At 39.2% G+C, this 27,290-nt stretch overlaps 1 protein-coding gene across 1 annotated transcript in view; it reads left to right on the top strand.

Annotated features, from left to right (window-relative positions):
• The window catches only part of PLD1 (phospholipase D1, phosphatidylcholine-specific), a 159,075-nt gene that overhangs the window by 102,914 nt on the left and 28,871 nt on the right, over positions 1–27,290 (top strand). Inside the window, exons 20-23 of the mRNA XM_011940988.1 lie at positions 6,977–7,087; positions 9,879–9,967; positions 23,485–23,598; positions 25,616–25,665. Of these exons, the coding sequence (XP_011796378.1) occupies positions 6,977–7,087; positions 9,879–9,967; positions 23,485–23,598; positions 25,616–25,665 (364 nt within the window). The remainder of the gene's footprint in view (positions 1–6,976; positions 7,088–9,878; positions 9,968–23,484; positions 23,599–25,615; positions 25,666–27,290) is intronic.

The raw sequence follows: 27,290 nt of genomic DNA, 5'->3' as shown, positions 1-27,290 counted from the left end.
CTGCCCACCAGCACGAATTGCTGCTTCTGAAAAAGTCATCCAGACCTGATAGCTGACTTCAGCAGCTTCCACTGTGCTTTTAAAATAATCTTGGGTGTTACCCCTCAGTGCTGGGCCTTTTCAGAAGCCTGCCAAGAGCACTCAGAGAAGAAATGGCAGGAAAAGTCATGGGTAGCAGGAGGAAGTGGGAGAGATGGTTCTGAAACTGCTTCTGCACAGAGAAGGTGAAGGAACTAGAATAAACTTGGTTTCAGAATGGTCTTAATGGCATTTAAGATACGTTATAAAGACAGAGGATATTTGACATGTCTGTTAAGGTGAAAGAAAATGCTGAATGCCATGTCGGCATCAACATGGGGTCAACACATGGGAATCTTTTTAAAGCTCCTAATAGAAACCTTTCCTTGGACAATCGTGCTGAGAATTCCTGCCTATATGGAAATAATTCTACTGGAATCGAGTCATCAGTCCTCTTTGAGGGAAAAGAAGGAAAGAAGGAAGGGAGGGAGGAACAAAGAAGGGAAGGAAGAAAGAAAGGAGGAAAGGGAAAAAGGAGAGAGGGAGAGAGGAAGGAAAAAAAAAGAAAATTTTCAAGAAAGTATAAATAACATCCGAATTATACCACTGAAAAAAATCGTTTTCACACTTGGAATAAATGTCTAAAAGATATTCTAAAGGATCTGTTAGATCTGAAAGGACAGCAAAATGTTTTGTATTGCAGAATGGTGTGAGAGAATAAAGCAGATAGGTGAAGAATAAAGTGAGCAGGTGGGGATAAAAGGAATCCACTTTTTCCATTTCCATGGAAGTTATTTACCATGGGAGTTGTTTTCCACGTATGGGCCAGGCCTTCATGGACTAACACATTTGTGAGTGTTACTGTGGGTCTTGGCTGGAAGAGCTCATATGAACAGAGCATTTGCTATGTGCTTGGCACTGTGTTAACCCTTTGTGGATTATCTCATATACATTCAGCAGTCTGTAAACTAAACTCCTGTGCAACCTGTTTCTACAGACGAGGAAACTAAGACTGTGAGAGGTTGAAATAACAGTAACTAGTGGGGGTCTGGTACAGTGGCTCATGCCTGTAATCCCAGCACTTTGGGAGGCCAAGGCGGGTGGATCACCTGACATGAGGAGTTCGAAACCAGCCTGGCCAATATATTGAAACCCTATCTCCACTAAAAATACAAAAATTAGCTGGGCATGGTGGCATGGGCCTTTAGTCCCAGCAACTCAGGAGGCTGAGGCAAGAGAATTGCTTGAATCTGGGAGGCAGAGGTTGCAGTGAGCTGAGATCACACCATTGTACTCCATCCTGGGAGTCAGAGACTCCATCTCAAAAAAAAAAAAACCAACAGTAAGTGGTAGGGATGACTTGCTTCTAAGCAGTTTGGCTTCAGTGCCTGAGGTTAATTAGCCATGGATACTGTTTCCAGTAAGACAAAGATGGTTGTAACCCCTGGGGCTCTAGCAGAGCAAAGCTTCATGTCCTATTTGTCTTTGGGTGTCACTTTCTGTTGCCACAGCCCCAAATCCATCCCAAACTCTCCTTTTGCTTATTTCTGGCTCCCAACAGCACCCAACTAATACTGTGTTTCCTAGGACTTCTTTCACTTTAAGTCCTATTCTTCAATAATTATCTTTTCTTTCTGTCCTTCAGCTTCAAGATTAACTTTTCTCTTTTGTTCAGGAAAGGAATCATCTTATGTGAATAACTACACACTGTGATATGAGTGGCTGACACTCAACTAGAAAAGTGGCTATGAAAAGAAAGAGCTTGATAAGATGAGAGAGCTTCTTGAACTAGGTCAGTTTGGTGATGCTCATTGCCTGCTGTTCTCCTCAGTACAGACTGGAAGGAAAAGGCCCAACAATCAGAGGATTCCCTTCTCTCCCCAACACATACCACTTGTGAGCTTCTACACAGCTGGCCTCTGCTTGTGGAACATTTAAAAGTGCTTTTGTCCTAAACAATATTTGTTCCATGATTGACTTGGAATCTCAGGGAAATAAAAAGGAATTCATAGATGTGCTGAATTTATAGGGAATAAAAGCATTATAGTGAGAGAAAGGAAGGGAATTTGGAACAAATACTAAGAAAGATCCAAAGGTTTTTCCTTCAGAAAGAAATTTCCGTTATTTAATCCATACATTTGACTTGGGCCTATAGGATGGAAGGTGATTAGGGATTGTGGCTAAAGAGAAGGCTATATTTTAGGTTAAAAAATAAGACATAGCACAGAGGAAAATGACTAGTCCAAGTTACAGCTTTGAGGCTAAACCATAAAATCAGAAATATGCCATTTTTATATATTTTAAAATTATGTTTTCACATTCGTGGTTTGAAAAGTATGGGTTAGATTTGATTCCCAGCACATTTGGGACAGTAAAGATAAGCTATATTTTTGCATGTGAGGGAACAGTTTGAGGGTTAACTCAGTTACATTGGTTTAAAACAGAAATGCAAGACAAGTTGGTGAAGTCAGTGAAGAAAATGAAGAGAGTAAATCTTAAACTTAAAATAAAAGGAAGTCGCAGTGGCAATGGAAAAGGTGAAAAAATAAAACAAAAGGAAATCAATCAAAATGGGTGATATGTTTTGGCTCTGTGTTTCCACCCAATCTCACCTTGAATTGTAATAATCCCCACATGTCATGGGAGGGACCCAGTGGGAGGTAATTGAATTATGGGGGTAGTTCTTTCCCATGCTGTTCTCATGATAGTGAGTAAGTCTCATGAGATCTGATGATTTTATAAAGGGGAGTTCCCCTGCTCATGCCCTCTTACCTGCTGCCATGTAAAATGTTCCTTTTCTCTTCCTTCATCTTCTGCCATGATTGAGAGGCCTCCCCAGCCATGTGGAACTGTGAGTCCAGTAAACCTCTTTCCTTTACAAATTATCCAGTCTCTGGATAATTAGGTATAAAGATAAGGTCTTTATTAGCAACATGAAAACGGACTAATACAATGGGTTTGACTTATTTGACTGTTGATAAAACTTTCTAGGCCATCAAGCATTTAAAGCAGTTAAGTTGATTTTTATATAACCTCAGGGTTCCCTGTGTGTGGTTCAATGGTCTAGGCAGAGCAAGAAGGAAATTCGTGTTTTCCATTTTTCTTGTGGTGATAAGGAGATTTTAACTAATTAGAATAGTAGTAAATGAATAACGATCCCAAGTGATTTTCTTCCGTGTTGCTGGAAAGATATGTTTCAAGTTTAGCTGCAAATGATGACTTTTTTTATTAATGAGTTTTTATTATGAGTAAATGATATGGGATTGGACTCAGGCAATGGGATAGATGATGCTGAAGCCCCTCAGGAGGTAGGAAACCCCTCATACTCAATGGTTTTATAGGCATCAGGGAGCCCCCTCCACTTTTTCTTATGCTCTCCCACAGGCTGATACATAAAATGGTCTTTTGTTTTTTTTCTTTTTTTTTCTTTTAAGATGCAGTTTCACTCTTGGCACCCAGGCTGGAGTGCAATGGTGTGATCTTGGCTCACTGCAATCTCCGCCTCCTGGGTTCAAGCAATTCTCCAGTCTCAGCCTCCCAAGAAGCTGGGATTACAGGCACGCACCACCAAGCCCAGCTAATTTTTGTATTTTTAGTAGAGATGGGATTTCGCCATGTTGGCCAGGCTGGTCTCGAACTCCTGACCTCAGTTGATCTGCCCACCTTGGCCTCCCAAAGTGCTGGGATTACAGGCATAAGCCGCCACCCCGGCCATAAAATGGTCTTCTTTTGGCTTGAAGCTTTACATATTTTAAATACTTGAATGCCTACAGATAGAGAAACATTTACCATTATCCTTCACAGAAAAAATGGCAAATATGTGACCTTCAGGCATCCCCTTCCATGAAAGCCATTGAGGATCAACCTCAGATTTCTTCTCCAGTGCACCTGCTTTCAAGAATTGCCTCTTAACCCAGCTGTCCAGAAAGTCACTCTGAAACTATTAGACTTCATATGCAAGCTGACATCGACATGATTCTCCTCATGTGTATCTTATGTGAAAGAGTTTATTGAATCTTACGTGAATGAGTTTATTGAGTCAGAGCAAATTTTGAGAGTAAGAAAGGAAAGAAAGTATAAGGTTTTTGGATTTGAGGGAAAAACTCAGGTGTTACCAGCAAGGCTGGGTTATAAATTTTGTCTATAACTTTTTACAGAGGTAGACATACTATATATAGAACATCTAGTACTAAGTGCCACATACCATTATTATCACTTTGTGTTTGTTATGCCATTTTTTTCTTCACAGCAGCTTTAGGGGATGGGGAGAGGTCTGAGTTGTACAGTGGAGGAAACTGAACCTCCATGATATTTAAATGATATGTAAATGCTCTTTCACCTTGGTCAAGGCATTTAAACATAATGGAGATTCCGGTCGGGCATGGTGGCTCACGCCTGTAATCCCAGCACTTTGGGAGGCTGAGGCAGGTGGATCACTTGAGGTCAGGAGTTCAAGACCAGCCTGGCCAACATGGTAAAACCCCGTTTCTACTAAAAATACAAAAATTAGCTGGGCATGGTGGCACGCATCTGCAGTCCCAGCTACTTGGGAGGCTGAGTCAGGAGAATCACTTGACCCTGGGAGATGGAGGTTTCAGTGATCCGAGATCACACCACTGCACTCCAGCCTGGGCAACAGAGCAAGACTCTGTCTCAAAAAAATCAAAAACCCTTGAGGTTCCCTTTTTTCCAGGGTACTCTGCAATTGTATACATTGCCTCCAGAGTTGTATAGAATTACATCAATAGCATGAGAATCTTCTCAAAGTAGACTATATTTTCGGTGCTATGTTCCTTAGTAACAAAATTAAACATTAATTTGAGTGGACTAAGAATTAAAACTTCTATTTCTTCAACCTTTGTTATTTCTACCTGATAATTAATAATGCAGCTCCTTGGAGATGATGTAAAATCATGATATTTTTCCAGTATGGATAATATTTATCTAAAGTTTCCTTATGAATTCTCTTCTGTGATATTTATTCATGTTGACAATTAAATTTTGAAATTTTGTTGCACATATTCATCTGATAAATTTTTTACTACTTTGGCGATATTTTGTAATATATAACTCATATTGGACAAATAAATAACACTACTGAGGACGGCACAGTCAGTGATTTTTAGTAAGTGTGAGTTTTGGATGTAATGGCCTTATAGTTTCCATTTTAAAGTGACTGATTTGAATGAGAATTTTACCAGGCCTTTTATATACAGCAGACATAGAACTGGTTATATATTGGATCGCTTTTTATATTCCTAATGAGTATGGGGCCATTCTTTTTATTTTCAATATCAGTTGACCTTATAAAGGACAGTTTTAACATTCATTTCAAACCAGAAATAGCAAGTCTATTTTTATAGTAATTCTTTTGTGTGTCATGCTATTATTTAAGCACCTACTATATGCCAACATCATACTGCAATGCTAGTTAGAATGTTGAAAAAAAATGATGACCAATGATTGCTGAGTGTTGAGAGCGCCTTCCTTCCATGTTCTCTCGGCCTCTCTCCTGTGCACAGCCACAGTCTGCTCTGCAGCATCCCTGACACAACCTGCCACAGCTCAAACGCATCCTCTAATGCTCATTAATAATAACACTTATAACCACTTAATAGGTACCAGGTCTCCTACTACACATTTCACAGTAATTCATTTAATCTTCTCTATGACCCTATAAAGTAGAACTCCATTTTATAGAACAAAAATCTGAGGCACAAAGAGGTTAAGAAACATGATCAACAGCCAGTAAGTAGAGTAGTTGAACCGGGCTTGGAACCTAGACGGTCCTGCTCTGTATCAGCGTATTTAACCTATATCCAAGTGTCTGAGCAAGAAGAAGCTCGAGTAATCCAGCCTGGACAGGTGAGTATCTGCATAGAGCGAGGCAGTGTGAGCAATAAGAAAGCGGCAAGTCTGAGAAATCCTCCAAAGAATAAACAGAAGTAGAAGTGAGATTGAATACAGACGCTAAGGAGAAGAGCCATGCCAAAGAGCATGCCAAAGACTAACGGAATGATGGTATGCCCCTGGCCAGTGGGGTATTTGAGATGGGAAATGGTTTAGAGAAAAAAGTCATGAGCTCCACTTTGATCTGTTTAATCTGAGGTGATGGGATCAACTCCAAATTGACTGGTATGACACACAGATGTGATGAAATGGCAAAACAGTGCGGCATGGTAGAAAAACATCAGATATGGAATGACAAAAAGCAAGTTCATGCTGTGAGGCTGATGCTAGTACGTCTGTGACACCATGCAAGTTTCTTTGCTTCTCTGAGCCCCAGTTCACTTCCCTGTGATTAATTTCATTTATTATGCCATTAGAAAGTTTAGACTAAAGTGGCATGCCATGGAACAGACAGCCAATTAAAGGTAGAATGAAGATCACATGCCTAAATGAACTACCTTTCAGAATGTATTAATCTGAACAATATCTATTTAAGGGAAAAGGAATAATCACATTGTTAAGTCAGAGCTAGGATGGCCATATCATATGGTCCAAACCAGTACCGTTTTAAGAGTGAAAATATGTGCTCTAAATAAATACACCAGAACAACAGGGATTCTGGTGTAATTGTGGGACTGTCATAGGAAAGGAATACACATGGTTCCGTACTCACAGCCACCAGAAGAGGTACTTCTGAAATAGTCTTTATAGAAACCACAATTTGTGGTTTCCAATTTTGAATGAAAATAATCCTGGATGAAAATGGGTATATTCAGGATGTGATTTCCAGCTGAGAACCTTCCTTATGGACTGTGTCCAAAGACCAGTTCCTTTCTCCCCTCTTCCTTAGCAGCATTCCCTACCCCACTACTCTCCTTTGGTTCACACAAGACACTCAAACTGCTGTAGTCATTCAGTTGTCTAGAAAAAGGAGTGACTTCATTGTATTAATATGTCTGATGTCCTCTCCATTACTAATACTTGTTCATTTCTGATTGCTGCCTTATAGTTGCTCCGCTCTGCTGCTGATTGGTCTGCTGGTATAAAGTACCATGAAGAGTCCATCCATGCCGCTTACGTCCATGTGATAGAGAACAGCAGGCACTATATCTATATCGAAGTAAGTCCTGCTCATGTAAATTCGTGTGAGAAACTGCCTTCCCTTAAATATCATGCCGAAATGTCAGAGTCCCCAAACTTAGGACCTGTCATATTAATGAGTACATTTTGAGATGTGAAACGTGCTGGAGAAGCTCTGATTCATATCACCTGGATTTTGACCTCCCAAGCATACCTGGAATTGGCTCTGCATTGTCATTAACTCAAGACTCTATTGGGAGTCTCTCAAATCTTTGCTATTAAAATGCATCATCAACTCACTGTAATAGTATTAGACAGAAATACCCCAACATGGATATGTAAGTTTTGATTTCGCTTGGGTTGGAGGGTTTAAGATTTCGCTTGGGTTGGAGGGTTCTATTTCAGGAGAGCACACACAGGGGTGAGTTGCTAAAATAGAGACCACTGGATGCTACTGGTTTGGGCATGGCGGAGTAGGGAGACTGCAGGGAAAAGAACATGGAAAAGGAAGATGTGAGAACATTAAGAGCAGGTACCACCTTCTTCAATCCTGTGTGAACTACTATTCATTATGAAGCTTTTTTTCATTCCAGAATTTTTAGAGTATATGAGAAAATCTGGGGACACTGAGTTTAGCTTGGGAACTTAAATTACTCTTCAAAGTGAATATAAAAATAGTTCAGAGAACTTGAAAAACCCTGAGAAAATAAAAAGTCACAATAATGGAAAAAGTAAATCATAGCATAATTTCCTTCTTTATTCAAGTCTTTGCTTTCCCAATGAATGTTTTAAAGGTAGATAGGGGAATGGGTTAACTGAGGAAAACCATTCTAGCCCTGTTTTTCTTCCCCTTGGGTCCTGGCCCTCTCCCACTCTGCATAGCAACAATTCATTAGAGACAAGCAGGGAAGAATTGGAGCTTTATTTGTTTCATGAGCCTGGCTAGAGAAACCTAAGTTAAATATCATATATTAGCTGGCTAAATGCAGTGTGGTATCCTGAATGGCATCATGGAATAGATATAGGACATTAGTGGAAAATGAGCAAACTCTGCATAAAGTCTGGCGCTTAGTAATGCTATTAGTATTATTAATTTCAACAATTATACCATAGAGATGTAAAGATGTGAAGGCTGGCTCATCTATTGCCCAGAATCTTTTTGCTTCATCTCTTTTTAGTAGCATTAACATCAGCTTTTCTGGCCGGGCACAGTGGCTTACGCCTGTAATCCCAGCACTCTGGGGGGCCGAGGCGGGCAGATCACCTGAGTTCAGCAGCTCGAGACCAGCCTGGCCAACATGGTGAAACCCTGTCTCTACTAAAAAAAAAAAAAAAAAAAAAAAAAAAAAAAAATAGCTGGGTGTGGTGACAGGCACCTGTAATCACAGCTACCTGGGAGGCTGAGGCAGGAAAATCACTTGAACCCATGAGGCAAAGGTTGCAGTGAGCTGAGATTGAGCCATTGCACTCCAGCCTGGGTGACAAAAGTGAGACTCTCTCAAAAATAAAATACAATAAAATAAATGAATAAAAATAAATAAATAAATACAAAATCAGTTTTTCTTTTTAATGTGACCATAGTATTAAATGATGTCAGTAATGCCATGTAGGTAGACATGTTGGGACACAGACCTGGTTGACACTCCTCTAGTCAAGATAAGCAGTCAGCATTCACCCGACTCTTCCAAAAAAGGAGAAGTAAAGGACGCGACACGTAGCCAGTCTATGTTTACAGCTGCTGAGGAATGCTAAGCTTCTTTATAATGTGAATTCAGAAAAAGAAACATGGTTTGGTTGCCACTGAGATTTTGATTGTCTGATGCCCTAAGGGGAATCACATTCTCGAAAGACTTTCTGCACCGTGTCTTCCCATAAGTTTGTCTTCTGGAGGCGTTTTACAGATTTATCCACTTAAGTATACAAGCTCATAGAGTCATAAACATGATGATGCTGCAAAGGGATGATAATTACGAGTTGTTACATATATATCTCTTTACCTTGAGATGATTAGCAAATACTGCTTTGTGATAATTGTCATTATAAATTACAGATGTGTTGTAACAATCTATTCTATTTGAACACATGATATTCATAATATTTGCACCAAATTTTTAACATTCCCTTATGCAGCAACAAAATCTTTTGCACTGTTATGATAATGTTGTAACTTGTTTTCTAGTAACAGTTTTGAAGACTATTTTGTAAATATATAAATAGCAGAAGTGCTTAGAGGAAAAAAACATTTATTTTATTTTATTAACTGGCTTATATGTATGCAACATACAAAAGAGAGTTGAGGCTGCTTAAAATAGAAGTTCAGAGGTGAAAGCAGATACCGGGAAATAGTGGAGAAAGGGTGGAGAAAACTAAACCAGGCTTTTGCCATCTACCCTGTTATAAAAGCAAGCTTAGCGTGAGGTAGAATGTTTGCCAATATAGAATTTTTAATCATAGGAATTTATACAGTATGTGAATCTGAAAGAAACTAATTTCCCTATTGATTGAATTTGCAATGTTCCTAAGTATTCTGAGAATGTAATTTAGAAAATAACCTATGAGGAATTCTCATGGTGGAATAATATAGTGTAACTTTCCACTTGATTAAGTGTTACAGGTGATATGACCTGGAATCAAATGAGACCCAGAGTGAGATGAGGCGGCTTTTATTCTGTGTCATTGACTTTCTTGATGTGATTTCAATGATCAGAACACATCTGCTGTGTGAAACATTTTAAAATATATATCAGTATATTTTTTATTCACCATATTGTCCTCACGTATACTGCTTACAAAATAAAGACTAACATGATTATCTTGTTTATTTCTCATAGAACCAGTTTTTCATAAGCTGTGCTGATGACAAAGTTGTGTTCAACAAGATAGGCGATGCCATTGCCCAGAGGATCCTGAAAGCTCACAGGTAACAGCCTTTGGCTGGGAGTTCTTGCTACAGATGTTCTTGTATTTATTACTAAAATGACTTTGCAAGGCCCGTTTTTAAAGTACTGTCATTTCCTAGCGGGCTTAAATTTGGTTCAGCCAGCAATAGGTTACTGATGCCTTTAGTCTGAGTCAGTTGCTAAAAATTCTTTAGTCCCCTTTCTAGGGAATTTGAATTCTTCCAGGGCATAAAAATTTCTTCCTGGCCAGTCTGTTTCCCACACATGAGGTTTGTGATTTGTTTTATTTAATAGCAGACTGTGAGCTGTGTTCACTTAAAAAACAAAGCAAAATAGACATAATATTTTGCTGTGGGTTATATTTAAATTCTTGTTACCGTATGTCATATTTATTCAGCTCATGGGATTATTTCTTCAATAATTGGTTTGCTGAGATAGAATTTACATACTGTACAATCCAACCACTTAAACTATAGAATTCAGTGATTTTTAGTATATGCACAGAGTTGCACAACCACCACCTAATCAATTTTAGAACATTTTTATCAACCCAGAAAGAAACCTCATTAGCAGTCATTACCCATTCCTTTGTTTTTTAGCCCCTGGCTACCACTGATTTTTCTTTTTCTATGGATTTACCTAGTCTGGGCATTTGATATAAATGGAGTCACACAATATGTGGTCTTTTATGACTGATTTCTTTGTCTTAGCATAATGTTCTTGAAGCTCATCAGTATTATAGCATTTATCAGTATTTCATTTCTTTTGATTGCCAGGTAATATTCCATGATGTGGATATTGTATTTATTCATTCATTAGTTGATGGACATTTGAGTTGTTTCTACTTTTTGCCTATTATGAATAATGCTGCTATAAACATCCTTTAGTAGTTTTTGTGCAGATATATATTTTCATTTCTCTAGGGGTAGAATTGCCAGGTTATAGCTAACTCTATGTTTAACATTTTGAGAAACTGCCAGACTGTCTTCCAAAGCGGCTCTGCCATTTTATATTCCCACAGTGTATGAGAGGTCTAGCTTCTCTGTATTTGCCAATAGTTACTATTATCTCTCTCTTTGATTATAGTCATTCTAATAGATGTGAAATACCATTTTAGAAATGGTATTTCATTGTGGTTTTCATTTGAATTTCCCTAATGTCTAATGATACTGAGCATTTTTGTGTGTGCTTATTGGCCATTTGTGTATTATCTGTGGAGAAATGTCTACTCAAATCCCTTGCCCATTTGTTCATTGGGTTATTTGACTTTTTGTTGTTGAGTTGTAAGAATTCGTTATACATTCTAGATACAAGTCTCATATCAGATACATGATTCCCAGTTTCTCCCATTCGATGGCTTGTCTTTTTACTTTCTTGCTGGTGTCATTTGAAACAGAAAATATTTTTTATTTTGATAAAAGCTAATCAGCTTCTGTTTTTTTCCTTGTATCCCTTGTTCTTTTGGCATCTAAGGAATATAGATAGTGATATCTAAGAAATCACTGCCTGATCTAGGATCATGAAGATTTATGCCTGTTTTCTCCTGAGAATTTTATAGTGTTAGCTCCTACATCTAGATCTTTGACTCATTTTGTTTCTTTTTATATATGGGGTAAATTAGGGGCCCAACTTTTTATTCTTTTGTTGATGGATATAGAGTTGTCCTAGTACCATTTGTCAATAAGAATATTCTTTCCACATTGAATTGTCTTGGCACCAGGTACAATTTCTTTTTATGGCTGATTTCAGCTCCATGTAAAAGTAGCAGAATAAACACATAAACACAACCATTATATTTCATTACTTCAAGTCATTGAATGCATGCAGTGAAGAGTAAGTGCATATACATTTGGGAATTGAAACATTTTTTACTTCCAATGTCATGTGGTACTTTGATATCTTTTTTTCACATAATATTTGGGGACTTTTATACTGAAGGACATATTATAACAGCAACTATCAGCATTTTATGTGATTCACAGTTTATAACTACATGATCTCATAGAATCTTCACAACTACTCTTGAGAGTAGGTCATGTATTTGTTGTTGTTATTGTTATTATTGCTGTTGCTGCTGTTCCCATTTTTAGGATTAAAAACTGAAATTCAAGAGGTTATGTGACTTGTTTAGGCCACTAACAGCAATAGGTAAAAAACAGCTTTGAGCCTAAATCTTTGGACTTTCAATGCAGTGCTTCCCTTCACACCACATGACTCTAATGCATTGATGGTTAGGATTAAAAACCCATTCAGGGCTTCCCCAAGCTGAGGCAAATGTGTTGGGCCTATAGTTCCCTTCCCCTATTGACCGACCATTGGATGCAGGCTGATCCTAGGGAGTGGGGATGACCTTGAGTGAGGCAGGTCCCTTTCACCTATGGAGGACTCCATACTTTTCATACCTGGAGGACTTCACTGTGAGTGTTCTGTGGCCTACATGCTCAGTAGCTGATGGGATGGCTGGCTGTCTTGATCCCATGGTGGGAGGATCTAGGCAGCACACTACAGCATCCATCATACCCTGCAGGGTGTACTGTGGATCTCACCTGTGACTACGCATCAAAATCACCACTGACTTTTGCAAGATCACAGAGAGCTTAACACACCTCCAGGCTTAATGGATCATAATTTCCTGGAGTGGGGCCCGGCACCCGTATTTTATACTGCCCCAAATATGTGTTTTTAAGTGTTTGGGAGCCTGAAAGAATATTTTTCTTTACTGTAGTAATTTGTCTTTAAAAATCTGGACTTCTTATATAATAAAATTAGGCTGGGCATGGTGGTTCATGCCTGTAATCCCAGCACTTTAGGAGGCCAAGGTGGGTGGATCAACTGAGGTCAGGAGTTTGAGACCAGTCTGACCAATGTGGTGAAACTTTGTCTCTACTAATAATACAAAACTTAGCTGGGCTTGATGGTGCATGACTGTAGTCCCAGCTACTCAAGCTCCTGTGGTAGGAGCTTGAACCTAGGATGCGGAGATGGCAGTGAGTCGAGATCATGCCATTGCACTCCAGCCTGGGTGACAGACCAAGACTCTGTCTCAAAATAAATAATAGATAAATAAATAAATAAAATTATAACTTTTAGGGTTAGAAGAAACTTCAAGATATTTTCTGATGGAACATTTCCTAGTGATCTTATCAGCTGCTCCTGAAAGGAAAAGGGATCTGTGACTTTAAACAGTATGGTAAAGTAGCACCTGTTGCAGATTGTATCTTACACTGGAGTTTTATGGAGCACATTGAAGACTCTGGCAATTTCAAGTTTGCTTTGTGGAGAATGGGGAACTCGCTCATCAAATTTCAAATAAACCATGTGTCATTTAGCTCTGATCTCTCAATAGTCTCATTTTTTTGAGAGGCACATTTTCAAAATGGTACATATGTTACACATTTAGACTTTCCGTGGATACACACACACATATCCTCAAAACATATTTTAGGTTTTTCCGCCTCTCTGCATCTCTGCATTCTTGTTACTCTCCCCATGTTAATTGCAACTGTAAAACATATTTTTGCTTAATTTCAAATCTGTGAGCTTGTGTTCTGTGAGCTTGTGCTGAGCAAGGTAAAGGCAGAATTAAAAAGCTTATCTTGAGCAAGTGTGGTGGCTCGCACCTATAATCCCAGCGCTTTAGGAGGCAGAGGCGGGAGGATTGCTAAAGCCTAGAAATTTGAGACCACCTGTCTTTACAAAAAATAAAAAAATATCCAGGTGTGTTGGTGTGCCTATAGTTCTAGCTACTTGGAGGCTGAGGCAGGAGGATTCCTTAAGCCTGAGAGTATGAGGCTGCAGCGAACTGTAATCACACCACTATACTCCAGCTTAGGGGACAGAATGAGGCCTCGTCTCTAAAATAAATAAATAAATAAAAGAAACAACTTATTTTGCAGGTTGCCGGCATGGGGTGCCCCCTTTTCACTAATTAGGGGCCATGATATGCCATCCCAAGCTTATCCCTCTCCCTCCATAGACTTCTCTGTTCTCTTCTTTTCTGAGACTCAGAACTTCCCTGCCAAAGTCACATTCTTAGCAACAAGTATAATTTTGGCTATTTGAAAAAGAATAGAATACAGCCCAAAGCAGATGGAGGGAAATGACAGTCCGCAGTCAGCCAGGCCTCACCAAAGGATACAGGCCCTCTGCCAGGTCTCTCCCACCCTGGAGAAATCTGAGTCTTCAAATTGCCAACTCCCTCAACTGGGCTAAGTCTTTATTTTTCTGCCAGCGCTGGAATCCAGCCTCACAACAATTCCCCTAAGCAATTTCTCGGTTCCTCTCACTTCCTCTGGTTCCTTCTCAGCAGCCATAATTCTTTATAGAAATAGGTTTGCAAAGCCTCCATGTTCTGACATGACCTAGAGCCTCAGACTCATGTTTATTCCATGCTGACCTAAGAACAGCCGGGGGAATCAGAATTAAAAAAAAAAAAAAACACTTCACTCTAATAAGTAAAACTGTCTCAGAGTTGAGGCCAGCTGCACAACCCACTTGAAACCTTTCTTTGACAACTCAAATGTGATTGGACATCAGAGAGAAAAAGAAAAAACATAATCCACAGTCTAAAATTTACTGTTTTATGCCATGTTTGACTAAGCTAAAAGATAGGACCAACTGATCCAGGTAGACACATTTTTAAACACTGTGTGCCATGAATGAATGGTTTCTGAGAAGGATCTCAGATCTTTGCACATGGAAACTTGACATGCATAATTTTTCTGCTTTGGTAGAAAGTCAGGAAGTGAGAAAGTGCATTTTATAGTGTTAGCAACAAAAAGTTGACGCATACAATGAAAATAGCTTCTTTTTTTTTTTTAAACAGAGCCTTGCTCTGTCACCCTCACTGCAACCACCACCTCCCAGGTTCAAGCAATTCTCCTACCTCAGCCTCCTGAATAGCTGGGATTACAGGCACGTGCCACCACACCCAGCTAATTTTTTTGTATTTTTGGTGGAGACGGGGTTTCACCATGTTGGCCAGGCTGGTTTTGAACTCCTAACCTCAAGTGATCCGCCCACCTTGGCCTCCCAAAATGCCCCTCATGCTTCTTATAACTGTAGAAGAGCTACTGCTTGCCTGTAAGTGGGTGGTATGGGAAATACCACACTGGGAAATCTGAAATTATTGGGAGAACAGATGTCTGGAGACCTGGATTCTCTCTAGCTCTGTTATCCACAGGTATGTGACCCTCTGAGTACGTCAGTTTGCCCCTCTGACACACTGTTTCTTCACCAACCACGAATAATAATATCTGTTCTACCTAGCTTATATGAATATATGTGAAAGTAGTTTGTAAGCTGTAAAGCACCAGTTCAAGTAAGAAATTATGACAGCATTTCCATGATGTTCATCATCTGGAAATATGTTGTTCACTGTAAATTCAAGCAAGGATAAAGAAGCGTGATATTCAAATCAGCTGTTTCAAAATTAGTCTTTATGCTAGAAAAAGAAATGCTTTAATTAAAAAGATGTTTAAATGTTCCATATTTTAAATTATTGGATGGCTACTTCTGGATAAGGAAAATTAGTTTTTGTTTCTCACCACTGGCTCTTGTTCATCTCGTGACAGGTTTAGGCACACAATTACAACACTTCTGTCTAGAAGTTTTCTGCCAGAAACCTATAGCTCACTCTTCCTGGGGATCGATTTTTGATTTCCCTGTTATTGATCTGATAACACCCTCCCCCAGAATATAAAGTAAAATAATAAAATGTATTCTGAAGCATAGTATGTGTTTCGTTTAGTAGTGTTTTAATTTTAGAGGCTATTTACTTTGTTGTTATCTGAAGATATGCAAGCTTTCTAATTGAAATCACCAGTTGATATAATTGAACAAAAATGTTACCAAATAGTTTTTGAGTCTTTCCACATAATCAGTGCTATACCTGTGTTACCTCATTCAGTCTTTGTATCAACTGTATGGGATTGGTTGTATAATTACTCCCATTCTACAAATGAGGCTGCTGAGGCCTAGTGAGTTTAGATAACTGAGCCAAGTCATATAGCTGTGGTTGGATCGGAGTAGGACTCTAACCATGTCTGTAGGACCTCAACTTGTGCTTTTTACTAGTAAGCTACAAAGCTTCCCCCATTTCAAGGGATATGGAAATTTTCGAATGGTAAGCCTCCCAGAAATCTATGAAAAATACTTTATCTTGAAATTTTAAAAATTGAATGAGCTGGGCACTGTGGCTTATGCCTTTGATTCCAGCACTTTGGGAGGCTGAGGCGGGAAGATCACTTGAGCTCAGGAGTTCAAGACCAGTCTATGCAACATAGTAAGACCTAGTCTCTACAAAAAAAATTTAAAAAATTAGCTGGGTGTGCTGATGCATGCCTGTGGTCCCAGCCACCCGGGAAACTGAGGTGGGAGGATCTCTTAACCTGGGAGGTCAAGGTTGCAGTGAGCCATGGATTGCACCACTGCACTCCAGCCTGGGTAACAGAGCAAGACCCTGTCACCAAAAGAAAAAAAAAATCAGATGAATGTTTTATTTTTTAAAAGTAATGCTTGATAGATTAAAAGTTCTTGGGTTTAAAGAAAAATCTATGTCCATAATTACCATATCCTATAATTTTGTACCAAACTGAAAAGACATGCTGGGCTTGTTTCAGGAACACTGTCTTAAAGAAAATTTAACTGCAGTTATAATAAAAAGAATAAAACACATTTTATCTAAGTATGCCAATCACTGGTTTCACATTTTTTCTTGTGGGATAACTCCCAAGCTCTATACGATTCCTGGAGAAGAGGTTACCTTGGGACACAGATGGCAACAGATCATGGCAGGAGACCTTTTGATTTAGATCATGTAAATGCTTTTATTCTAATTCTAAAAATTGTGTAAAATGGTAATCTCAGCAGATAGAGAAATGTAAAGATTAGCACAAGGCAGAGGCCAGCAATCATTTTGAGCCCGAGCATGTGCCCTGGAAAAGAGAGGAAGGAAGAAGGAGACTTAAAGAAAAATGAGAGTGAAAACAGGCTGGGCCATAGTGGGAACAGTTTAATGTAAGGCTCTGTCTAACCTCATCTGGGGGTCACTCAGGGCCAAAAGGCGATCAAGCCCAGGGTGAAGTCTAAGTCAAACATGCGGGCGAACCCCTCAGCATTCTTAAGTTTGAAAGCTTGCCATTTTCAAAAGATAACCAATGAGAAAAATGATGTGTGTTTGTGCACAATATATAATGGTTCAAAATCTATAAAGTCACATAGAGGATAGATAAAGTCAGTGCTAAATAGGGCCAGCATTTCTAGTGGACTAGTCATGATTTTAGCCAGTTCTTTCATGTGCAGATGAGGAAACTGAAGCCCAGAAGGTTCTTCTCCTTTTAAAGGATTTGCCAAGCACAAAATAAAAGGGGTTATGTCCCAAACGACCAAGAAGCTACAGGTCCAATTCCAACATAATTGATACCACCATAGTATAAAGTTCTCTTTACACACACACACACACACACACACACACACACACACTAAGCCCTAACCAGAATTCTTATTTCTGACAGTATTCACTGCTGCAAAATCTACGAGACAATTTATAGCAGCTCTTGAAGTTCACAGTGATGAAATACAAACTATAAATCCCAAATTCTCAAAAAGTAAAGTATCTTGTCACTAGCGAAGCATATCAGGCTTCCTCGGGGCCTTCTTGCCAGACCTTGAGACCCAGTTGTGAGCAGACCAAGCTTCTCCTAACTGTCCTTCATGCTGAGGAGGGACCATGGGGTGAAGGAGGAGGGGCTTATGCAGCAGAGAAAAACAAGAAAATGAACGTAGAGATACATCACTGCTGTGACCCAGCTACATGGTACATTCGTACTCTGCTTTTAAAGGTACAAGCAGCTTTATAGCAGTCACAAACATTTTTATTTATTTATTTTTTTGTTTGTTTTGTTTTGTTTTGTTTTGTTTGAGACAGCATCTCACTCTGTCACCCAGGCTGGAGTGCCTTGGCGCCATCTCGGCTCACTGCAAGCTCCGCCTGCCAGGTTCACGCCATTCTGCCTCAGCCTCCGAGTATCTGAAACTACAGGTGCCCACCACTACGCCCGGCTAATACACACACTACTATTTTATGTTGAATTGTAATTTATTTTCTTTTCCTAGAGCTCATCTGAATTTCTAGCTCAAGCGCATTTCCACATAATAGGAGGGGTTTTAGTTTTGGCACTTCCTGATAAACGTGGCCAGATTCAGTGAGTTCTCATTATTTCCCCTCTGTATTCAGCATCAGGGTTCTACTCCTGCCTCCTCTCCCTCCACATCCCTTCCTTGATCTTGATGCTATGGGGCCCTGGATCTTTGGAAAGGGGCTTCCAGGCACTGGTGTTGATCTCCCTCGGGCCTATTCTGGCATCTGCTTAATGTAGCTTGGGGATGTCAGCCTTCACCTTCAGGCCTGCCTCTCTACCACTTCTCCTCTGCTCCTGCCATATCGCATAGCTGCTGGACGACATGCTCCACATTGCTCTGGAGTTCACCTGAAAGCAAGGCTCAGATCCTCCTGGCTCTCATATCCTCACATTGAAAAGAGAGTGGGGTCTATCCTGTGTTCCCCAGAATTCAGCTTGAGGCAAGGACTGATTCCTTGCCCTGAGTCTTGCTCTTATTTCTCTACACTCCTGCCTCTGCTTAAGGAATCTCTCTCCAGTTCCCCAAATCTAAAAGAAGTTGATGTTTTTGTGTCCTGCTTCTCACCACTCTTCCGGGGTGAGAGTGCCACCCCGGGAGCAATGCCTGCTTCGTTTCTCCGGTCACAGAGTGGGGGAAGTTAACACATTTAAAGGGAAAAATGATTTAATGTTTTGTAGCATTGGCCTGCCACATTTTTATTGTCTTATAACATTACATTGGGGTCATTTTAACAGTACTAGCAGTATCTTGCTACTGAGCCTTCATAGTGGTCATTTTTAGTGGCTGCAAGATGATCATTCCATTAAATGGCTATAACATAATGTAGTTAACCATCCCTTTATTATTGGACATTTATTTCCAATTTTTAGCTATTATACATAGCACTGCCATAAGAGTTAGTGAATTTTGAAGAAAAACGTTTAACAAGAAGCCTCAGAATGCTGTTTTATAGAAATTGAACTAATGTGGATGAAGTGGTTGCTGGCATGATGGGTAGTTATCTGGGGCTTAGTGCCCACTAGCCATTATCTTGCTTTTAAGGTCATAAATATTTTATATACTAGGGGCTCAGATTCTTACCCTAAGCTGATTGCTATCATTTCCCCAACCCCCGTGTTGTGAGGATTCAGTATTTCCGAAGGGCATTAGATTCCTCAGCAGCTGGAACTCTTGTCCTCTGTGGATTGGATCAAGGAGGCAGATTGGACATAGTGTCCCATGGAATCTTCTGTGCTTTGGCTTACATTCAACCACAATTTTGCATTTGAAATTCCAGAGCCCTTTTTTCTACAGCAGCGAAAATCTAAATAGTTTCCACTAGTTTGCTGAACACAGTTTAAAATTTTCATCATTCAGGAAATGTATGAGCTACTATATTGTTAAATAGCAAAGGGCTTGATATGGAGCTAAGAGAGTCCTAAAAACAAGAAAATGTGAATATTCTGATTCCTACCAACTAAAATTTGCAAGAATGTCTTATAATATTTTTATAGGACATTTCTCAATATCCTACATATGAGATCTCCCTTGTAAAATCATTTTTGCTTAAATAAAGGATAAAATAGAACTGTCTCTTACAAACATCATCACAAACATTTGTGTCAAAAGACCAGCAATACCACTTGTAAGATTTTTCCAACAAATGTAAAGAATTACTTTTGTTAGTTAACATAAATATCAAAATATTTATTTTGAAATAGAAACAAAATTAGAAGCAATTTAAATGCCTGTCAATAGAGAACTGGTTTAAATATTAAAGTACAGATACCTGGTAGAATATTAAATATTAAAGTACAGATACATGGTCCCTGTTCTTAAAAAGTAACTATATTCTGATGTGGAAGGATTTCCAAGATACCCTGTTAGATGGTAAAAATCATGTTCAGAAAAGTGTTTAAAGTGTTTATAGTATTCTAATATTTGTGTAGAAGGAAAAAGTACATATATTCTTACAAATTCATACACTATTTCTAAAAGAACATGGAGGAAACTGTTAACAGGAGTTGCCCTCAGGATGAAGGAGTGAGAGAGAATTTTTTTCACTGTATAATAATCTACCTCTTATATTTTGTACCATGAGCATATGTTACTCATTTGAAAGTAATCTATTTGGTGGTTCCTCAAAATGCTAAACATAGAATGACCACATGACCCAGCAGTTCCATTCCTGAATATAGTCCCCAAAGAACTGAAAACAGGGACTCACAGATAGTGTATGCTAATACTGATAGCAGTATTATTCACAATAGCCAAAAGGTGGAAACAACACAAGTGTCCATCAACAGGTGAATGTGATATATACATACCATGGAATATTATTCAGTCTTAAAAAGGAGGGAATTCTGACACATGCCACAACATGGGTGAACCTTGAAGATGTTATGCTAAGTGAAACAAGTCAGACATAAAGGACAAGAATTGTATGATTCTAATTATATGCAAAATCCAGAACCAGCAGATTCATAAAGACAAAGCAGATTAGAGGTTACCAGGGGGTGCAGGCAGGGAAAAACAGGGTAGTTACGACTGGATAGTCACCGAGTTTCTGTCTGGGATGTTGAAAAGGTTTGGGATAGATCATTATGATAATTATACAATATTGTGTATGTAATTGATGCCATTGGACTATACACTTAAAAATGGGGGCTGGGCGTGGTGGCTCACACCTGTAATCTCAACACTTTGGGAGGCTGAGGCGGACCTATTACCTGAGGACAGGAGTTCGAGACCAGCCTGACCAACATGGAGAAACCCTGTCTCTACTAAAAATACAAAAGTATACAAAATTAGCCAGGCATGGTGGCACATGCCTGTAATCCCAGCTACTCAGGAGACTGAGGCAGGAGAATTGCTTGAATCCGGGAGGCAGAGGTTGTGGTGAGCCAAGATCATGCCATTGCGCTCCAGCCTGGGCAACAAGAGCGAAACTCCATCTCAGAAAAAAAAAAAGGGTAAAATGGCAAATTTTATATTATATGTATTTTACCACAATAAAATGTAATTTAATTTAAAGAAATAAAATATAATTTTATTTAAAGAAAAAAGTATGTAATATATTATATACATTTTACAAATAAAATGTAATTTAATTTAAAGAAAAAAATTCCTGTTCAGCTTAGCCTCTTCTCTACCAGAAACTTCCCCAGAAACATTTTTCCAACCTGATCCCATCCTCCTAAAGCAAATAATACTGAGTGTACAGCATGTGCCAGGGTTCTTGATTGAGCACTATCAAAACCAGAAAGATATGTGGACAGGCATCCTGTGTTTCAAAGGAGCTTATCACGTAGCCTAGAGATCAGATGTGTGTATCACTATCGTGTGAAGCAGAAAGAGTGCTGAACAGACATCCTAGCCATGTGCTGTGAGTGCCGAGGCAAGAATAAACCAACTCGGACTGGAAGGGCCAAGATGGCTTGGCAGAGGAAGTAGCCGATAAGGTGACCTAGAAGAAGTGGGATTCATTGGAGGCCCAGAAGGCTGATAAGCCAAGCTTTATTAGTAGGAAGGTGTACCTCTGACCAAAGGTGGTAGTCTCCTGTCACTGGGCTGTGGTTATGGGAGGATTATACTGTAAGGCAGTATAATCGTGAATTCTGAAAAGGCAGTTGAGGCCAAGTGATATCCATTTTTAAGTGTCCAGTTTAATTTATTTTGACTTTTAAAGGTTGGCTGTGGGGAAATAGCTTAATAGCTTAGGTTTTTTGTTTGTTTGTTTGTTTGTTTGTTTGTTTCTGTTCTTTTTCACTATCCTGCTCACCATTTAGGGATGTGAGCCTTTTATTCTTATCAAGAAGCAAACTTGAACAGTTTACATTTTTTAATGTTTTATTTCCAACTCAAACTATGTTTGCCATCTAGTGATTAATCTATGCCATTACAACAACCTACTTAAGATCCTTGTTTCTTAGCAAGGGAGCCAAACTCACAGGCCTCCAAATTCCATTGTTGGTAGTCATTTTTGCCCTGAACTTCTCTTCCCACTTGCCCTGATGTATACATCGACATTCAGAGACATCAGTAATAAAATCTGATCCCCCAAAGAGTACTGTAATATTCACATGAAAGGAAATTTTAGTTGGTTAGAAGAAAATGCACTTTAGAAATGAGAAGTTTAAGTAGGATCGGACTTGAAAATTAACCAATAACAGCACATGTTTGTGTGACTGTAGTCCTCCCAGATATCCCAGCGAGACTCATTGATCACAGTGTATGTCACATTCCTTTCGAGGCTTTTTCTTCTTCCTGTATATCCTATAAATGGAGACAAGAATGTTAATAGCTTTTGATTCTGAATAAATGGTACCTATTTGTAGCATACTTCAAATTTCTGACTTTCTGAATGCCTGTCAAAGAGGGAAACCTACACTTTCTTCTTCTATTGTTGTATCATTGAGTAGAATTCATTTTCCTTCAAAGGTTGTCGTTAATCACTTGAGAGAGTGGGACATGACACATTGTGTTGTATGTGCAGGGGACTTAAATGTACATATTGGCCACTCAGAATTCTCTTTTTTTTTTGAGACGGAGCCTCGCTCTGTCGCCCAGGCTGGAGTGCAGTGGCGCCATCTCTGCTCACTGCAAGCCCCGCCTCCCGGGTTCACACCATTCTCCTGCCTCAGCCTCCCGAGTAGCTGAGACTACAGGCGCCTGCCACCACGCCCGGCTAATTTTTTGTATATTTAGTAGAGACGGGGTTTCACCGTGTTAGCCAGGATGGTCTCGATCTCCTGACCTAGTGGTCCACCTGCCTCGGCCTCCCAAAGTGCTGGGATTACAGGCATGAGCCACTGCGCCCGGCCAGCCTCTCAGAATTCTTAAAGGGCCTAGGGTAATATTTTACAGCTGAAAACTCAGAGTTTCTAAGTAGATAATGATGACTTCTGTTTTGGAAAATATAATAGATCCAATGTGTCTTTTTGCCCCTGAGATCTTGGCTATGAGAACTGATTTACTCAACAATTATTAACCGAATGTCTACTATTTCCATGACTCTAGCTAGGTACTGTGTTAACTATTAAGATAACATCTTTTTTCAAAACTTTGTTGTAGCCTCCTGTCCCTGCCCCTTTCCGTGGGATCCAAGCAAGGATTTCTTACACTGCATTTTGTCCTACAAGCGATTATGCTGTAGAGAGACAATGGGTACAATTTCTACTTTACTGCCAAGTTCAGCTTGTTATTCAGGCTATGAAGCGATAGCCTGGATGACAACTTCTGTCCTCCAGTCCAACAGCACCCCCCTCCCAAGTCCTGAAATGTGACAGAACGTGTTGACGTGTTGTAGGAAGCCATTCACTCAATCTCAGAAATCATGTGAATTGCTTGGCTGTCATTTAAAGCTGATACTACCTTTTATTTTTCGGGTGAATTTCTCTGCATCTGACCTTTGCAGGGAAAACCAGAAATACCGGGTATATGTCGTGATACCGCTTCTGCCAGGGTTCGAAGGAGACATTTCAACCGGCGGAGGAAATGCTCTACAGGCAATCATGCACTTCAACTACAGGTGCCAAAATTCTGAATGGTCTGTTTTGAGCTTTCGGTCATGTGTGTAAGCTGATGAAGGGAATGGCAGTGTCTCTCCATGTCCATTCAGTGGAATGGGGAACAAATGAACACTTTATCTTACTTTCAAATCTTGGCCTGTTTGCTAGTTGATAAAATTCAAATGGAGCCTACAATGATAAATGATTGGCCTAAGACACATGGCAAACATAAAAGAACTAAAATATGAGTCCATCTTGTATAGTTATTGTCTATTTCTATATATGTATAATGTTGATTAAAACTTATCTTTAAGTGGTTAAATAGCTATTGAGATTTACATGTACTTTGCAGTAAATAGAGAAAAAAATAAATGTCTGAAATGGTATGATTTGCTTGTGTTTGGTTATGATTCTTTAGGTAGCAAGTCCTTCAACAAGGTTGATAATGATAGCTTCTGTTAGTAAATAAATTCCCGGAATTTTGTTTTCTCTACCACATCTTTGTTAAAATTTTAGGGAAAGTTTTGTGCTTGATATTTTTAAAAGCTGAGTTTTTATATTTATTTAAAAGGGCACACTTGGGTTCCTCTGAAGGCTTCAGATATGGTCAGTGGAGCATTGTGAAAAGGGCTAGAAAGTGCTAGCTGGTGGGTGGGGGGAGCACAGGCAGAGAGCCTGCATAGAAGGGGCTGGAAAGGCACCTCTGACCTTCTTTCAGGGTCACTTAACCAAAATCTCTTATTTTTGTAAACCACCTGTAGTTTCTCACTTTTCTAATCAAACCCTTTTGAAAGGTGGGAGAGGACGAATGATACCTTACATAGAACCCTTGGTAAGTAAAGCAGATTAGGGGTCAGGGCCTTGGTCAAATCCAGGGTGGAGGCTTAGATGCCCTCCTGCTTGGGCCCCCTCCCCAGATGCTCCTGCTGGAGGATCTGTGCACAGTTTGAGTGCACCATTGTAGTGGAAATTTTTTTTTAATGCTCTTTTTTCTCACTGATGTTTCAGACTTGTATCTGTTTATCTGCCAGCTTTTCAAGGATGTATTTTGTTTGTTTCCTTCAGGGTGCTTTGCCTTGTTACAGTACAAGAGAGCTTTAACTGTGCTTTGGCCTATAGACTTAGACTGAAGATTTGCACATTTCTAATATTATCTGATTTACAAAATGATTTAAAAAACCTTTTCAAGTATTTAAGGCTCTGGCATAATGTTTAATTGAATTTTATCAATTTCATTCACCATTCTAATATTATTTTTGCAATATTGTCAATTGTAATAGTTTTCTATGACTATTTTCTTGCCTTCGAACCAGCTGAACGAAATAACACATTTGGCTTTTGTTCAGAAACAAAATCTGTAACCTTTTACTATGCAAAAACATCTCTATTTGCTGGCATCATCTTTAATAATATCAGCATTTCTCAGGCATAAGTATACTCTTTATTACTCTCATAGAACAAGCAGATGAAGCATAGAATTTTTGGTTTTGTCAGATTTTATAATTCATGAACAATTATCAGAGTCTTAAGAAACAAAATCATTAACAGAGTCCTTTATTTGAGACTATATTTTTCATTTTTAAGTGGTTTTGCTGACTTTAGAGACAGCCCATTCTAATAGTTTAATTCGTAAATTATTCTGCTAAGTGCTTGCCCTTTTCACCTCTGAGAGCAATGTGATTCTGTAAGTATTCTTATCTACTGATGCATTCTAAATTTATCTTTGCTGTTACCCAGTTTTGTAAGAGGGAAAGTTCATTCATGACCCATCGTTTTTTAATAGCCTCTCTTTCTAAAATCTGACATGAATTTTATAACTTCTCCATTTACCCAACTCAAAACAACTATCATGTCCCATTAGTAACATTACAAAAGTGATATTCGTGTAACTTTTTAGCATTTAGAAATATATGTAGCATCTTCTCATAGAAGCACTTGTTCTGTTTTTACTTGTGTTAGGATTAAACCTACAGACATTGCATGGGATTGGTTGTTTTGAAACCTCTGTAATTATCTTTTTCCTTTACATATTTTCAGAACCATGTGCAGAGGAGAAAATTCCATCCTTGGGCAGTTAAAAGCAGAGCGTAAGTAACTGCTTTTTTTCTCATATGGTGGTTTTTTATTATGAAGGCGAGGTATCAGTAATCATTAATGTTTCACAGTGTGATTATAGAACTCTATTTATAAAAGGTACCCCACAAAATGTTCACCTGTAATAAAGCATTTATTCTCATTAAGTTGCCCAAACCATTATTCAAATGAAGACACCAAGACTAAATAGGTAATAAAAACTGAGCATCTTTATAATTTCTATTTATTTTTGTTTATAATTATTTTGATAATAACAATCATCTTTATGAGACATTATAGTTGTTTGTTCTTTATCTACTGAATGCAATTTTTTATACTTTTCAAATACACTTTCACAGATGTCTTCTTTTTTTTTTTTTTTTGAGACTGGGCTTCATTCTTGTTGCCCAGGCTGGAGTGCAATGGCACGGTCCCAACTCACTGCAACCTCTCCCTCCTGGGTTCAAGCAGTTCTTTTGCCTCAGCCTCCCAAGTAGCTGGGATTACAGGCATGCGCCACAACTAATTTTTTTTTGTATTTCTAGTAGGGACAAGGTTTCACCATGTTGGCCAGGCCTGTCTGAAACTCCTGACCTCAGGTGATCTGCTCGCCTCGGCCTCCCAAAGTGCCGGGATTACAGGTGTGAGTCACCATGCCTGGCCTCAGATGTCTTCTTAATTGATTCTTCTACCTAGTTCTTGGCTACGATATATTGTAACTAGAGGTTTACCTATCTATATCTCCCTGAACTATGGGTTCAGCATATAGTGGGCACTCAATATTGCCCTATATCTCTGTGCAATCGAAACAAACTAAACTGGAGTCAGAACCTAAGTTGTATGACTTCCAGTTCAAGTTGGGTCCAGATTGTGAAAACTTGGACAGCCACACTAGAAAGGCTGTTTTATCCAGAAGGCAAGAAGAGTTTGGTGGACACCTCTGAGCCCCTGGAGCAAACTCATCAAACTGACGTTTATATGAAGATTCATTTACTGTTGGTAAACAGGGTAGAGATGGTGGCAGGCAAGAGACAAAGGTACATTGGTAATGGAAAAGGAGGGTCATGTGTGGATAAGATTGTGAGGGAAGACTTGAGGGAATGTGGGAGCAGGAGAGGAAGGGAAGTGTCAGCTAATTCTGAGTTTCAATCCAACGGACCAAGAGAATGGAGCTGCCACTGGAGGTCTGGAAAAGGCAGAAGGACTCGTCCTAATCATGTGATGCCCTTCAGATATAATATAAACCTCAATTGAGTTTTTGAAGGAAGATTTTATTTTATACTGGTAGCCTCCCAAATGGGGTGCACTGGATGATGTACTGGAATGTGGGTAGAAAATAATAGACTTTCCAAGTCTGTATATTTTTAGCTTAAAAGTAAGAAATTAGGACATCAGCAGGAATGGCAGAGGAAGGATCTCCAAAAATACAGTCCTACATAAAAGCAACAAAATATTGACAAAAGTTATCATAATCAACTTCTTTGGATCGGGAAATTAAAGGCTTGTAACAATCCAAGGAGTGTTTAATGAAGAAAAAGAGCTGAATCTTGGTATGAATAGCAAGCTGTGTGGCATTTTAACTTGCCGTATACCCATCTCCCACTTCTCAGCTCCACGATAGTCTTAAAAGCCAACAGCT

The sequence above is a fragment of the Colobus angolensis genome, unplaced genomic scaffold (genome assembly GCF_000951035.1).
Source record: "Colobus angolensis palliatus isolate OR3802 unplaced genomic scaffold, Cang.pa_1.0 Scaffold197, whole genome shotgun sequence".
NCBI lineage: Eukaryota > Metazoa > Chordata > Mammalia > Primates > Cercopithecidae > Colobus > Colobus angolensis.
The sequence above is the reverse complement of the archived record's forward strand: the minus strand, read 5'-3'. Positions and strand labels throughout refer to the sequence as shown.